General features: G+C 44.1%; 1 protein-coding gene across 4 annotated transcripts in view; it reads right to left on the reverse strand.

The window, feature by feature from the left end:
* SPATA18 (spermatogenesis associated 18) overlaps positions 1–13,286 on the reverse strand; it is a 38,155-nt gene that overhangs the window by 19,890 nt on the left and 4,979 nt on the right. For 3 of the 4 annotated variants that reach the window (XR_004679221.1, XM_035004999.1, XM_035005000.1), the window contains 3 exons: positions 5,062–5,167; positions 4,831–4,946; positions 3,349–3,461 (listed from right to left, as the gene is read on the reverse strand). Coding sequence is in view for 3 of the 4 variants with exons in the window: in XM_035004999.1 (XP_034860890.1) it covers positions 3,349–3,461; positions 4,831–4,946; positions 5,062–5,167 (335 nt within the window). In the remaining variant the exon portion in view is untranslated. Of the gene's footprint in view, positions 1–3,348; positions 3,462–4,830; positions 4,947–5,061; positions 5,168–13,286 lie in introns of those variants that run through there. The other variant, XM_035005001.1, reaches the window with a different exon arrangement.

Raw genomic sequence — 13,286 nt, forward strand, 5'->3', positions numbered from 1 at the left:
CGCATCGGGCTCCCTGCTCCTTGGGAGCCTGCTTCTCCCTCTGCCTCTCTCTCTCTCTCTCTGTCTCTCATGAATAAATAAATAAAATCTTTAAAAAAAAAACAAAAAACAGATACAAGACAGTAACCCTTTGGGGCTTCTAGTCTAGTGGATCAGAAACTTGCGAACCAATGTTTTAAAGTTCCAAATTGTGGTAAGGGCTATTTTCAGATCACTGTGAAAGAGAACTACAGAGCAGGGGGAAGGAAAGACCTTTCGATATACATGGTCACAGACTCTGAGAAAGTCACATTTCAGCTGAGACCTGAAAGATAATAAAGAACCAGCCATGCAAAGAACCAGAGAGAGACCGCCATGTTTCTGAAAGAGCACAGGCAAAGGCTGCAAGGTGAGGAAGGGGACCACAGACCAGGTGAGGAGAGCCTGACATGAGATGAGGGTGTAGAGAGAGGCAGGGCCAGATCACACAGGGCTACAAGAGTCCTGGTAAGGAGTTTAGAATTTTTTTCTAAGTGTAAAAGGAGGCTACTAACAGCTTTTAAGCCAGGGTCTGACTTTATAAATTTCTATGTGTGAAATGGATTATAGTAGAGCAAGAATGATAGCAGGGTAGCCAGTTGGAAGGCAACTGGTTGAGGCAACAGGTATCAGGGCCTTCAACTGGGCAATGGTGGTAGAATAGTAAGAAAGGGACAAGAGTGGGAGATGTTTAGGAGGTAGATTCAACCAGATTTGCCAACAGATTGGAGATAGGAAATGAAGACACAGAGACTCATAACCAGATCCCGAGTATAAAATCTAGACATCTTCCTTTTCGAGGATTCATCAAACTTGGGCAGACCTGTCCCCATTGAGCACTGTATTAGAATTTGCCCATTTGTAACTGAGTCAAAACCAATCTGGGCTCCACAAGGTCAGACATGGGGAATCTCCTTGGTGGGCCACTCATTCCATAGCAGGTAGCAGGTAGAGTAAGAGAGAAAGGAAAGACCTAGCTACCACAGAATGTGGGGGACAGACAGCATCATTTCTGATGCCTTAAAAGAATAAGAACCACAGGTGGGTTAAAAACCAAACCAAACTAGGAAATCCAAGGTAAAGGAGCAAACACCTTCATCTGTGCCACTTTCAAATGAGATGCACAGGGTTTGGTGGGGGGAGGGGAGGATATATATATAGTGTACACACAAAGGATAAAGCAAATAGTATGAAACATACATGACAGTGTATATGGGTGTTCTTAGTACTATTCTTACAGATTTTCTGCATTGGAAATTATTTCCAAATAATTTTTTTTTTACAAAAAGTATGCAGTCATAGTTCCTTGACCCCTGATGCTCCTGATGGCTATTTACAGAGCCATAATGATAAGAGAGGGAGGTAGGAAGGAATTCCTGGCTCCCCTTGGTGCTGATAGAAGTCAAGAACCAGCAAAGTCTTGAAGCCCTGCCTCACAGTTAGTGGCAAATGGAAGGGCCTGGCCAGCCACAGTTGCCAGCAAATTCTCCAGAAGATTTAACCAGACAAGCCACAAATCAGCACCCCTTGGCACAAGACTCTACTGCCCATTGGAAACGAGGCAGCAAGAACTCATACAGCAGCACAAGACCCAAAGTCTCTCCTCTCCAGCTTGAGTCATCCCTCATAAGCACGCAAGCATCCCTCTACTTCTAAATGGCCAGTCTAGGGAAGGAGGAGGGCTGAGGAGACTCCTGGAGAGGGGGGAGAAAAGAGCCCCTAACAGAAGTTTGAACTTGGAACTAACTGAATATTTACAGGAAAAGGACTGTATAGTAAACCAGAAAAGAAGTGGTAAGTTTAATTATCCTCACCTCACTCCAAATCAGCTGATATTAGTTGAAATAAGTTGCAGAAATTCGGACGATTGTGCTTTTTTGCTCATTACATTTGTAAATGTTGACGGTTGCAGCCATAAAACTATTCATTGACAATGATTCCAATTGGAAATGAATGGGGGGTGTGGAGGTAACTGTGTGTGTGTGTCTATGTGTGTGCACACACACACACACATGCAAACACACACAAAGAAAAATGTCTGGAGCAAAATAAACCAAAATGTTAACAGGGATGAGATAACAGGTGATTTTCACCTTTACACTTGTATTTGTTGTATGCATTTTGAATTAGCAATAATCATGCCTCAGATAAACCCCTTGGCTATGATACTGCCATTTTCGTATGTTGTATGCATTTTGAGAAGGAAACTTTTATTACTTTTATAATCAAGCAAAACTATATCAGTAGCAATGCTTTCCTTAAAAGGAAATCTCATCAGAGAACAAGGCAGCATGCCACAACTTATTCCATCACAAGCCCTAACTAAAGAGTTCCTTGCCGCCCCATACATGTCCGCAGTGGAGCAAAGCTCCAACTGAGAAACATCCGATTGATGGGTTTTGGCTAGGTGGGCTGAATGCAGTTTCAGACACATTTGTCTGTCTTCCTCAAGTGCAAATCCAAGGCTTGCAATTTTCTTTGCAGTGATTCCTTGAGCTTGCTACCCTGGCTTGGCATCTGACACCGGTTGCTGCCTGGCATTGCTTAACTTCTTTAAAGTACTTTTTATATCTACTAATTATTCCAAAATCTTGAAATGCTCATTCTTTAAAGAGTCTGACTTCTCAGCCAGGCATTTATACCCTCTAAATGAGCACATCTGACAGACGGATGCAGCCTATTCATCTTATTTTTGCTCTCTTTCCTTAATTTTACTCTTTGTCTGACCTTCTTTAACCCTCTCCCTTTTGCATCTTATTTTTCTTTCAAAAGATAGATTACCAGGGGCACCTGGGTGGCTCAGATGGTTAAGCGTCTGCCTTCGGCTCAGGTCATGATCCCAGGGTCCTGGGATCGAGCCCCGCATCAGGCTCCCTGCTCTGCGGGGAGCCTGCTTTTCCCCCTCCCTCTGCTTCTCCCCCTGCTCTTGTTCTCTCTCTCTCTCTCTCTGTATCTCTGTGTCTTGAATGAATAAATAAAAAATATCTTTAAAAAAAAAAGATAGATTATCATATAACAATCTTTCCCTGTTTACATATATAGGCTCATAACAGGCCTCTAGAGAAGGAGGAGCTCCAGGGATGGAGCCAAGGGGAGCAGGGTCTTAGGTAGCCTAATATAATATAGAAATCTTATCCCCAGATTCAAAGACACTGGCTCCTTACTCTCTGTCTGACGCTCTCTCTCTCAGTCTCTCTCTCTCTCCATACACACACACACAGAGTTATTTGCAGATGTCTACCTTTTACATGAGCCATTATTCTCCTTTCAAACTTAAAAATTAAGAACAAACAATTCTTTTTGGAAAAAGATAACTTGCATTCCTCTTACTCGTCTTGAACCTGGTTGAGTTGATTATGAGTCGAAGTCAACTCAGAGTCTAATTGTTGCATGTCCCGATCCCGAACACCAGCCTCTTTATGTCTCTCCTTATCAAATGTGTCCTGGAATGATACACAAATCAAAAATAGTCTTGAATACATGAAACAAGATGATGGGTTGCACCACATTATGCTGAGCAAAAGAAATCAAGCACAAAAGGACACAAATGCATAGTTCCATATATATGCAGTTCTAGTGCAAGCAAAATTAATCTAGAATGATAAAAATCAGAAGAGTGGTTGCCTGGTTGGGGGGGGTGGGTAGGTGACTGGGAAATGGCACAAGGTAATGCTCTGGAGAGATGGAAATGTTTTATAACTTAATAGGGTGTGAGTTACACGGATATATGCATTTATTGACCTATGGATTTCACTGCAGGTAAATTATAGCTCAATTTTTTATTATACATCAACTTTTTAAAAAGCCATTGAAATATCATCTCATATCTTTATACTCAGAAGAACACCCACGGGGTAAAAATCTCAGCAACATGTAAAAAATCCCCAGGGGAGAAAAATTTGCTTAAAACCAACTGATGTCTATGGAATACTTAGCCTATGTTAGTTGTTTCTGCATGTTTATCACATTTAATTCTCAAAATGGCCCAAGGGGGTCAGCAAAAGCATTGTTTCCTTTCCAGCAAGTGAGACATGAAAGGTTAGTCAACAGACTCAGGACCATAGAAGAGCGACCAGAATTCTGCCCAGTGACCTCCAAGCAGGAACCCTTCCACCCCTGCACCCCTAAGGCTGCTAAGAAAAGACCACTCTACATACTTTAATTTTAGAAAAGAATTTATGGAAATCCATATAAACATCCAAAACCAAGGTTACTAATGCTTAATGATGTTAATGCCTTAAGCAAGGTGTATGCTCTCTTTCCAGTCTGGGCTTCAACTGCCTAAAACCTGACACTAACCCACAGAAATCACCCCATAGCAACAGCAAATGACAATACTCTTTGTCAGTCTCTGAGAACTAAGTTTTCAACTCGTTTCATTTCACTCTTCCAGAATATGGTGCTTTCCCCCATCTAATGGTCTCTTCTGAGGCTCCGTGTACCCTAACTGTCTGTGTGACTAATCTGTCATTCCAAAGTTCCCATTTAATGCCGAGTGTGGGCAATGTCCCAGATGTAGAACATCACCAGTCCTTTCTTACAGCTGAGGAAGCAGAGGCTCGTTGAATTGTCTGAGGTCACACCGCTGGGAAGTAGGCAAAGCTGAGAGTTGAACGCAGGCCTCTTTGAAGAGAAGCTCAACCCATTACGCCACTTACTACTGTAAACAGAAACGCACCTTTTGGACCTGTGTCCCCAATCCCAAGTAGTGCTGAGTCCCTCACTAGGTAAAAGCCATCTCTTATATATGTCTGAGTTCCCAGAGCCTGACCGGGGTGCTGAAAGTCAAGGGGGATCCTTTAGCGTCCCTACCTGTAGAGAGGGGACCTTGCTGTCAACAGGTTTTCCCAGGGAAGCAGCAGTAAAGGAGGCCTCCAGCCAAGGCAGAAGGCGCGATTTGATTATTTCCACACCATCATAATGTCCACCTAAAAGAACCCATAAATCAGGTCAGGGAAAGAAATTCAGCGACACAGTGAGAGAGTACCAAGGACTGAAGCAAAAGAAGAGAGAGCCAGATGGGGAAACACAGGCCATTCTCACCTTCTTGGGCTGCCGTAGTGAGGATCCTAAAGAGCTGTCCTTGAACTTTGGAAATTTGTTCGATGAGCTCAAGGCAATGATTAAGATTTTGATCACATGTGTTTGTCTACAAAATCAAAACAGAAAATCAGTGCAATTCCTTTCCTCAGGGACCCATTGCAGGTTGACAGGGCCTGACTTTACCCAGGGGCCTCCTGGCTCTGGTATGCTCCCAGGTGCAGAGACTGCCCTGTGTTCACCAAAACATCATTCCCGTTCCTCCTGGACGTGCAGCTAGACCACTTCTCCCAGCTTCCCTAGCAGTTGGGCAGCCATGTAACAGAGTTCCAGTCAATGGGACAGGAAGTACTATGTGCCACTTGCAGGTATGACCCAGAAGAAAACCCCTTGAGTGATTCTCTTCTCTCCTTCCCCATCTGGCAGCCAGATGCAGAGGACCCAGCAGAGGGCCCAGCAGAGGGCATAAAGGATAGTGGAGCTACAAGATTTGAAATTTGAAAGGCTACACATTGGACACTTGCAATGACTGTCACATCATCAAGAAAGTGTGTGTGTGTGTGTGTGTGTGTGTGTGAAGCCACTGAGATTTGGGTGTTATTTTAAGCAATACCCCTGACTTGCTACTCAATGGAACCCTGCAAAAACTCCTTTTATAAAGTGAATAGGCCTTTTGTAACCCAATACAAGCCACTGCTTCCTAATTTACCTGCTTTATTGGTTCGTGTCCTCTAAGTTCATTATGTACGTAAAGAACACTACTTGTTAATGGTAGGAAGGTACTGGGGGGTTGAGGATCCCATGGTGAATAAGACAAAAGACATGGCCCCGGCCTTCTAGCACATGCAGACTGGTAAGGGAGACAGGGGTGGAGACAGTCCCATGCGGTGAAATATGTGTGCACGAGGTCCACTCCAGAGCCCATGGCCTTGGGAAGACTTCCGAGAGGAAGTGATATCTAGGCAAGGAGAAAGCAGGCAGATTTGGGGGGATGGGCAGTTCCAGGGGTTGCAAAACATCCACAGAACATGAAGAAAGCCAAGAGGTGGGCCTTTAGCTATTATTCTGCTTTTTTTCACCTCCTTGGTGAGATTTTACCATTTCCACACCAACCAAACCTCTAATGAAGTCTACCACTAAAGGAAGGAACACAACCACAAGCAACAAACAAATCATGTGGGTGCACAGACTGCTGTGTCCTCTCAAGCCGTGAATCCCAGGCAGGAAGCAGGGGGTGAGGAGGCTAGAAAGGAGAACAAAGAGGATGAGTGACCTCCAGGCGAAAGGCTACAGGGCAAATACATGTGGGGGGGTGGACAGGGGGGTTCAGGCAGGAAGCAAGCTCCCTGTGGACAGAGGCTATGCTGGCCTGGTTGCTGACGCACTCCCAGACTGTGTTCTGTAGTCTCTGTAGTCAGATCCAGACAGGCACATGATGGGAAGATTCACACACTTTATGTTTATCGCATATCTCCTATGCGCCAGGCACTATTGATGCTTTACATAGATAAGCTCGGTGAAGCCCCACAGCAGTGCACTGGGAGGTGGGGGCATCATTGTTAACCCCCCATTTTCAGAGGACAAAACTGAGATGCCGAGAGGTTAAATAACTTGTCCAAGCTTACCTAGCCGGTAAAATGACAGAACTGAGATTGGAACCCATGCTCTTAAGATCGTGGTTAGAGCTGGGAGCAGAGGGAGGATGGGATCATGGGACAGGAGTGAATGGGGAGGGCCATCTGGAAAGGCACCCCCTGAAGGGGAGACACTGAGCAAAGTGGATAATACACTGAGACACTGAGCGAAGTATGAGAGAGAGACCGTGATGCACAGTGGGAACAGTCGGGGCAAAGGCCCTGTGGCAGGGGCAGAAGCAAGTTTAGTCACCTTGAGAACCATAAGTAAGTGTATGTGGCAGAAGCACAGAAGGTGAGAGAGGTTGGCAGGACAGATCCTGGAGGGCCTTGCAGGCCCGGGGAGGAATTTGGGGGGGATGGACTCGTGGTGCCCTCCGTGGAGCTTCTGGCTTACGTCCACGCCTGGTGGACAGCACCTGGTAACAAGCTCTGTTATGGCACCTACGTCTCATACAGCCATTTGTTTCTGTGTCTCATCCTTCTATCCCCCTCTCCTAAAAAGACCAGGAGCTCTTTTAAAAAGTTCCTTTGTCTTTCCTATGTTTATATCAGTTGCCACTGATATGCATAACAAATTGAAGGGCCCAAAAATATTTGACAAATGAATGAATGATGAATAACTTAACAGTGTAACATTGATATCATCAGAACATTTGGAACCCCCAGCTGAACAGCTGTGCCCATCCCTCCTTTGCTGAAGCAGCAGCTCCTTGGCCTTGCTCTCCCACCTGCACTTACCAAGGTGAACCTGTTACTCAAGAACAGCTTTGCCCTCTGGCTAGACCATGCCATAGGCTAAGTGGACAGGGAATGGGGCCTGGGGGTCCAGCAGACCTGAGTGATTATCTCTGCTCTACCACTTGCCACCCTCCTCTGCAATCCTACGCAGATTACTTGACCTTTCTGAGCCCATTTCCTCTCCAGGAAAATGGGGATCATGCCTTGCAGAGTGTTAGAGGAGAATTAAATCCAAGAATAGATATCTAGCACCTCAGAGAGAGAAGGCACTCAACAATTGGTACCTATGAGGTATTATGTGTTCTTGAGAGGAGCAATGGGTATAGGAATAAAGGCAGACCTTGGTTCAAATATGGTTTCCCACTTAGTTGCCATATTCTCTTAGAAAAGGTATTTTAAATAAGAGCCTCTGTTTACTCATATTCAGGAGGTGGTTGATCTCATGAGCCAACTTAGGTACAGAATAGAGGAGGGACAGAATAATTAGAAGCATTATTGTAGTATTATTACCATTTGCTTCTATGCCTTGCCCAGGGCCTGGTACAAAGGAAGTACCTAAAGGAATGTTTGTTAAGTGGGTTTGTACACACAACTTAAACAACAGAAGACAATACACAGTGTAAGACAGTTCCTGTTCCCGAGACCTGTTACAACATGCTGCAACTTCTAACACAAAGCATCACACAAGATGCTCAACTTGCAATGGAGTCATGTTCTTCTACCAAACAGTCACTCACACCAAATAAATCAAGCAAAGATATGACCTAATTATACTGTCTCCTAATTCCAAAGTTCCTTCATTCATAAATCATTGAGTTCCTACTATTTGTAAGGCCTTGGGCTGGTAGCTCAGGAAATAAAACTACATTGAAAAAATTAGTGGTGCCTGGGTGGCTCAGTTGGTTAAGCGTCTGCCTTTGGCTCAGGTCATGATCTCGGGGTCCTGGGATCCAGCACCACATCGGGCTCCCTGCTCAGCGGGGAGTCTTCTTCTCCCTCTCCCTCTGTACTCTCTCTCTTGCTCTCAAGTGAATAAAATCTTTTTTTAAAAAAAAGGAAGAAAAAATTAAAAGTTGCCTACTGTCAGTGAACTCACCAGCTGGGGAAGAGGGCTGGAAAATGGGAGACACACAGAGGATTAATAGTTACCTTAGAGTTTATTAAGTGCTCTCAGTGGGTAGTGAGCTGGGGAAGGAGCAAAGCAGTGAGCAGTGGAGGAGAGTGGCGATGTGATCCGATTTACTTTGCGTTTTATGAAAATCACTCTGGCAGAAGCCGACCACATAGGGTTCAGATAAGAGAGTGAGCCTGGTGGGAAGAAGGGTTGTTGTAACCGTCTGGCTGAGAGATGCTGAAGGCTGTGGAGATGCCAAGGGTCCCCTGAAGGCCCTGTGCAGCCCTAAATCACATCTGTGTCAGCCACTGGTTCTAGCATTACCTGAGGAGGATGCCTGAAGGTTTGGAAACAGAAAACAGGTGTCAGAGGGATGGTGCTGTTTTCAGACAATGTAGGGGATCCGCAGGACCTTCAGATAGAGCTGTCTAGTAATAGTACCTAACAATTATCGAGCACTTAACTTTGTGCCAGCCAAACCCTGTGCCAAGAGCTTTAAATAGTTTCATTTAATCCTCAGAATAACCCTACCAACTGGATAACCACCCGTCATCCCTAATTCACCAATGAAGAAAACCAAGATCTTAAGCAAGTTGGAGAAAAGGTGATTGAGCCAGAAACTAAGCCTGTTCCTGCAGCCTTTGACATGGAGCCAGGCTCTCAACCATGGCCCTATCCCAAGAGCAGAAGGAGAAGACTCTGGATCTCAGCAGAGAGGTGGGGGCTGGGGGCGTGGCTCTGTAAGCCTTCAGCTGATGGAGAGTGCGGCAGCCATATGCACAGACGAGATCCCCAGGCTGGGAGACGGCAAAGGGCAGGGCAGAGGGCGGTTTTGCTATTTCAGAAGTGGGCTGAGGAAGAAGGGCCAGTAAATGAAAACAAAACAAGAGCAGTGAGAAATAAGAGCACAGCCAGGAAGGAAGGTAAAGAAGCAGGAAGCCAGAGAAGGAGATGGTTTATGCTCTGCTTCACTTATGCCTTTAGGCTCTCAGCACATGCTTATGGACAAGGCTACTGTGTGCTGCATGCTAGGGGTACCATGATGGGTAAGATACAGCTTCTTGCCCTCAAGGAATTTATAGTCCAAGATAAACATGCAAATAAATGCAAAACCAGAACGACTTGCTATTAGAAAAGTAGGTCTAGATCTCCCAGGTGAGGCTCAAAGGAGGAAATGGTGAGGAGCCAAGATTTAGGAAGGCCTTCACCTGAGGAGCTCTGTGATTCTAATTGCTCTAGTGTGGGGCCTGAGCACTGGAAATTGTTTTTAAGTTTTCTAAATGATTCTTATGTGCAACCAAAACTGAGAACCACAGCATTCGTGGGAAGTGAGATCAATTTAATGAATCTCAACCGGTACCCCCCCTTAAAAAAATTTAATGAAAGAGAAAAGGAGTGTATCACAATTACTAAAGATAAGAATTACTCAAGAAACCTTTGCTTCAGTAATATGTATAGAAGAATGTAGGTGTGCTATGTTGTGAAGTAAAATGCATAGATTTCTGTGGTGAGTTTTTAAAGCACTATCCTAGAGAACAGTGCTTTGTCCATGTTGAGAATCTCTGCTATGGGCAGTGAGAAGCCACAAAAACGATCTTGCAAATGGCTAAGTAAATATTGGCTTAGAGGTGGGCATGGAGGAAGGCAGGGAAATCAATAGGAATATGCCATGTTATAATTGTGGAACTTAAGTAAACTTCAAACTTATCCTTTTTTTTTTTTTAGTTTTTATTTATTTATTTGACAGAGAGAGACACAGCGAGAGAGGGAACACAAGCAGGGGGAGTGGGAGAGGGAAAAGCAGGCTTCCTGCCGAGCAGGGAGCCTGATGCGGGGCTCAATCCCAGGATCCTGGAACCATGACCTGAGCCAAAGGCAGACGCTTAGCAACTGAGCCACCCAGGTGCCCCCAAACTTATTCTTATCCTTCATGCCGATAGGAAAGTGAGAGGTAACAGAAAGGAGTAGAATATTCAGGAATAGAACTACCGGCATTGTTAACAAAACGTGTCCTTTTATAGCCACCAATCCCTGTGCAACAGAGACAGGCTACTAGCCTCCTTTTGTAACCATGATGGTTATAAAAATACTGTGAGTTCGGTCCAAGGCAGAGTTCTCTGGACAGCATGAAGCTCCTATGCCTGTGAGTCTTGCAAGTATTTCTGCAACAACGTTCGCTTGGGATCTGCCCTAACTTACCCTAGATTTTCCCACACATGTAAGAAATGATAGGAGCTTGAATAAGAGCAATGGTAGCTAGAGGGGGAAAGTGGGTGGTATTTGACAGATATTTAAAGGTAGAATCCTGATGTGATGAACCCATTTGTGAGGCATGATGGAGACAGGGGGCAGCCCTTCACGTGGCTCAGTTTCCAAAATCAACCCTCTGTTCTACAGCATGGCTGACTTTGCCAGAACACCGCCACCTCCACAACAATGTTTTTAAAACCAAAATACTGAACTTTAGATTTCAGAAAAGTAGGCTTATATATACCCCAACATCTTACTTAGCAAAAGCTTCTATTTAGATCTCTCCACCGGATTTCAGCATCTTGACCTGAAGTTAATATTTCTATCAGGTTTCTTTCATTAATGATTTTTCCTTAAGTATTAAACAATGATGATGTTTCCATTAGCAAGTTTGTCTAAGATGAAACTAAGAAGGAAAATTTAAAAGTTGATAACCCCTCTGTTAAAGATAGAATAATCTGCCTTAACCACTTGTCAACTTCTTTCCTAGCCATGAATTTGTCATTAGTAGTTGTGGCAGAAACGGTAGCACTAATTAAATATTCCACGTGCTTTCCATGCCTCAGGCTCCTTTACAAGTAGATGGGAGCCACGTAACAATCCCTAGGGAAGATGAGTGAAAGTGCTGTGTATAATTTAAGTGCTCTCCCTCTCTTCCCCAGCGGACCTCTGAGGTCCCGTGATGAGATGACCATGCCACCAGGCGGGGGCCACCTGAACCTGAGCCAATGACGGAGAGAGTTGCCATCACTTTGCATGAATGAGAAATCTCTTCCGTGTAAGTTTAGACAGTAAGATTTGGAGTTATATTCATTACTGCAGCTTAGTATACTGTAAGGAGATAAAGGGAAGAAAAAATGTTTTCTGTGAATTAACTAGACTGAACCCTCAGGAATGTGGAAGTGTATTGACTGTGGGGGAGAGAAAAGGCAGCCAACGAGTCTGTTTGAGGACACCATAGCAACCACAACAACCCTTTTGTACTGAGAATCAGGGACATTTTGTCATAGAGGCAACGTCTATTTCAACACGAAGATTATCCTAAAACAGAGGGATACCTCTTTGAGAGCTCCTTTTTATGTACCCATATTGAATATGCTCTTTTCACTTGTAAGGGCAGATTTCTATAACGTAAGAGGAGAGTAATGCAAGAGGAAGTGTTATGAGCTCTCCCTAGCATCCCCACTCACATATCAGCTAATCAAAAGTTTCCAGATCGTCATGTCCTGGGGTCTACAATGATACTTCAAGAAATGGAATCCTATCCTATCTTAGGGATGGGGTTATCAAGGGAATGGTAAGTTCTTACCATTTGCTCCTATAATTACATACAGTACATTTTAAAAAGTAATAAATCGCAAAGCATCTGACCAAGGGTAGCTCCCTAGTCCACAAGATTCTGGGTGGAAACAAAAGCATCTCAGGAGGAAGAGAGTTTCAGCCCAGAGCTGACCTTCTCCAGGTACTGCTAACATTGGAAGGAGGTTAATTTCTCATCTTAACATCTCTGTGAAGTAATTAGGTCATGAGACCTAATTCTGTTCTGCATAGGTGGTTATTTGACCCTTTTGCAGAGTTGACCGAGAGGACCACACAGATGGTTCATGATCAATTGGGGGCATTTGGGGCAGCATACTCTTACCTGAAGGACCATTCTCAGAGTCTGACCTTGTTTACATGTCTCCTCATTGCGTGATGCTTTTAGTCCCACCCCCCATTGCCCCCTGGGGATAATACCCAAACTCCGTAACACACCACCCAAAGCTTCTACCCTCTGGCCCCAACCGCCCCACCTCCTCAGCCCCATCTCACTTCCTCTCCCTGCCTAGAACCATTCATAGGCCCCCAAATAGGCCAGCTTCTTCCTGCCTCCCCACTTTTTACACATGCTCTTTCCTCTACCCTTCGTCTGCATCTCTGACTGGAAGTTTATCATTAAGATGAAGCTGATATTTCTATTCCCAGCATCTAGCACAGTCATATCATAAACTCTGAAAAAATCTTTTGTTGAATGAGTAAGTTAATCAATAAAGGCACACTGCCCAAAATGTAAATATAGAATGTCTAGGCCAAACCTTCACACATAGCAGAAGCTAAATAACGATTTATTGAGTGAATTATTAAGCTCTTAATAATTGGCTCAGTTCTTGGTTGAACAAGGAGAGATTTTCTATGGTTCTTTCACCAACAGTCTCAGTAACCACTGAGGAGGAAAAACAATTCTGAAAGTTAAAAGTTTGTACCAAGCTGTCCTTGAACAGCCAATGGAATCCAAGTTTTAAAGACCAAGTAATACAATAATTCAGCTTCTCTTTAATAACTAAAAGAAAGTGAATTGGCAATGTTTGCTGTTGTTTTTATTGTGTTTCTCTAGTGGGGTTTTGAAAAATATCCCTTCTTGGAATTGTTTTAAATAAATAAATCTTTAAAAAATTAAGCAAGTAGTGGTTTTGCATAGGGCCCATAAGATTGCTAGATGTCGTAAGATT

The sequence above is a fragment of the Mirounga leonina genome, unplaced genomic scaffold, assembly GCF_011800145.1.
Source record: "Mirounga leonina isolate KUSES-001 unplaced genomic scaffold, KU_Mleo_1.0 Mir_129, whole genome shotgun sequence".
NCBI classification, from domain to species: domain Eukaryota; kingdom Metazoa; phylum Chordata; class Mammalia; order Carnivora; family Phocidae; genus Mirounga; species Mirounga leonina.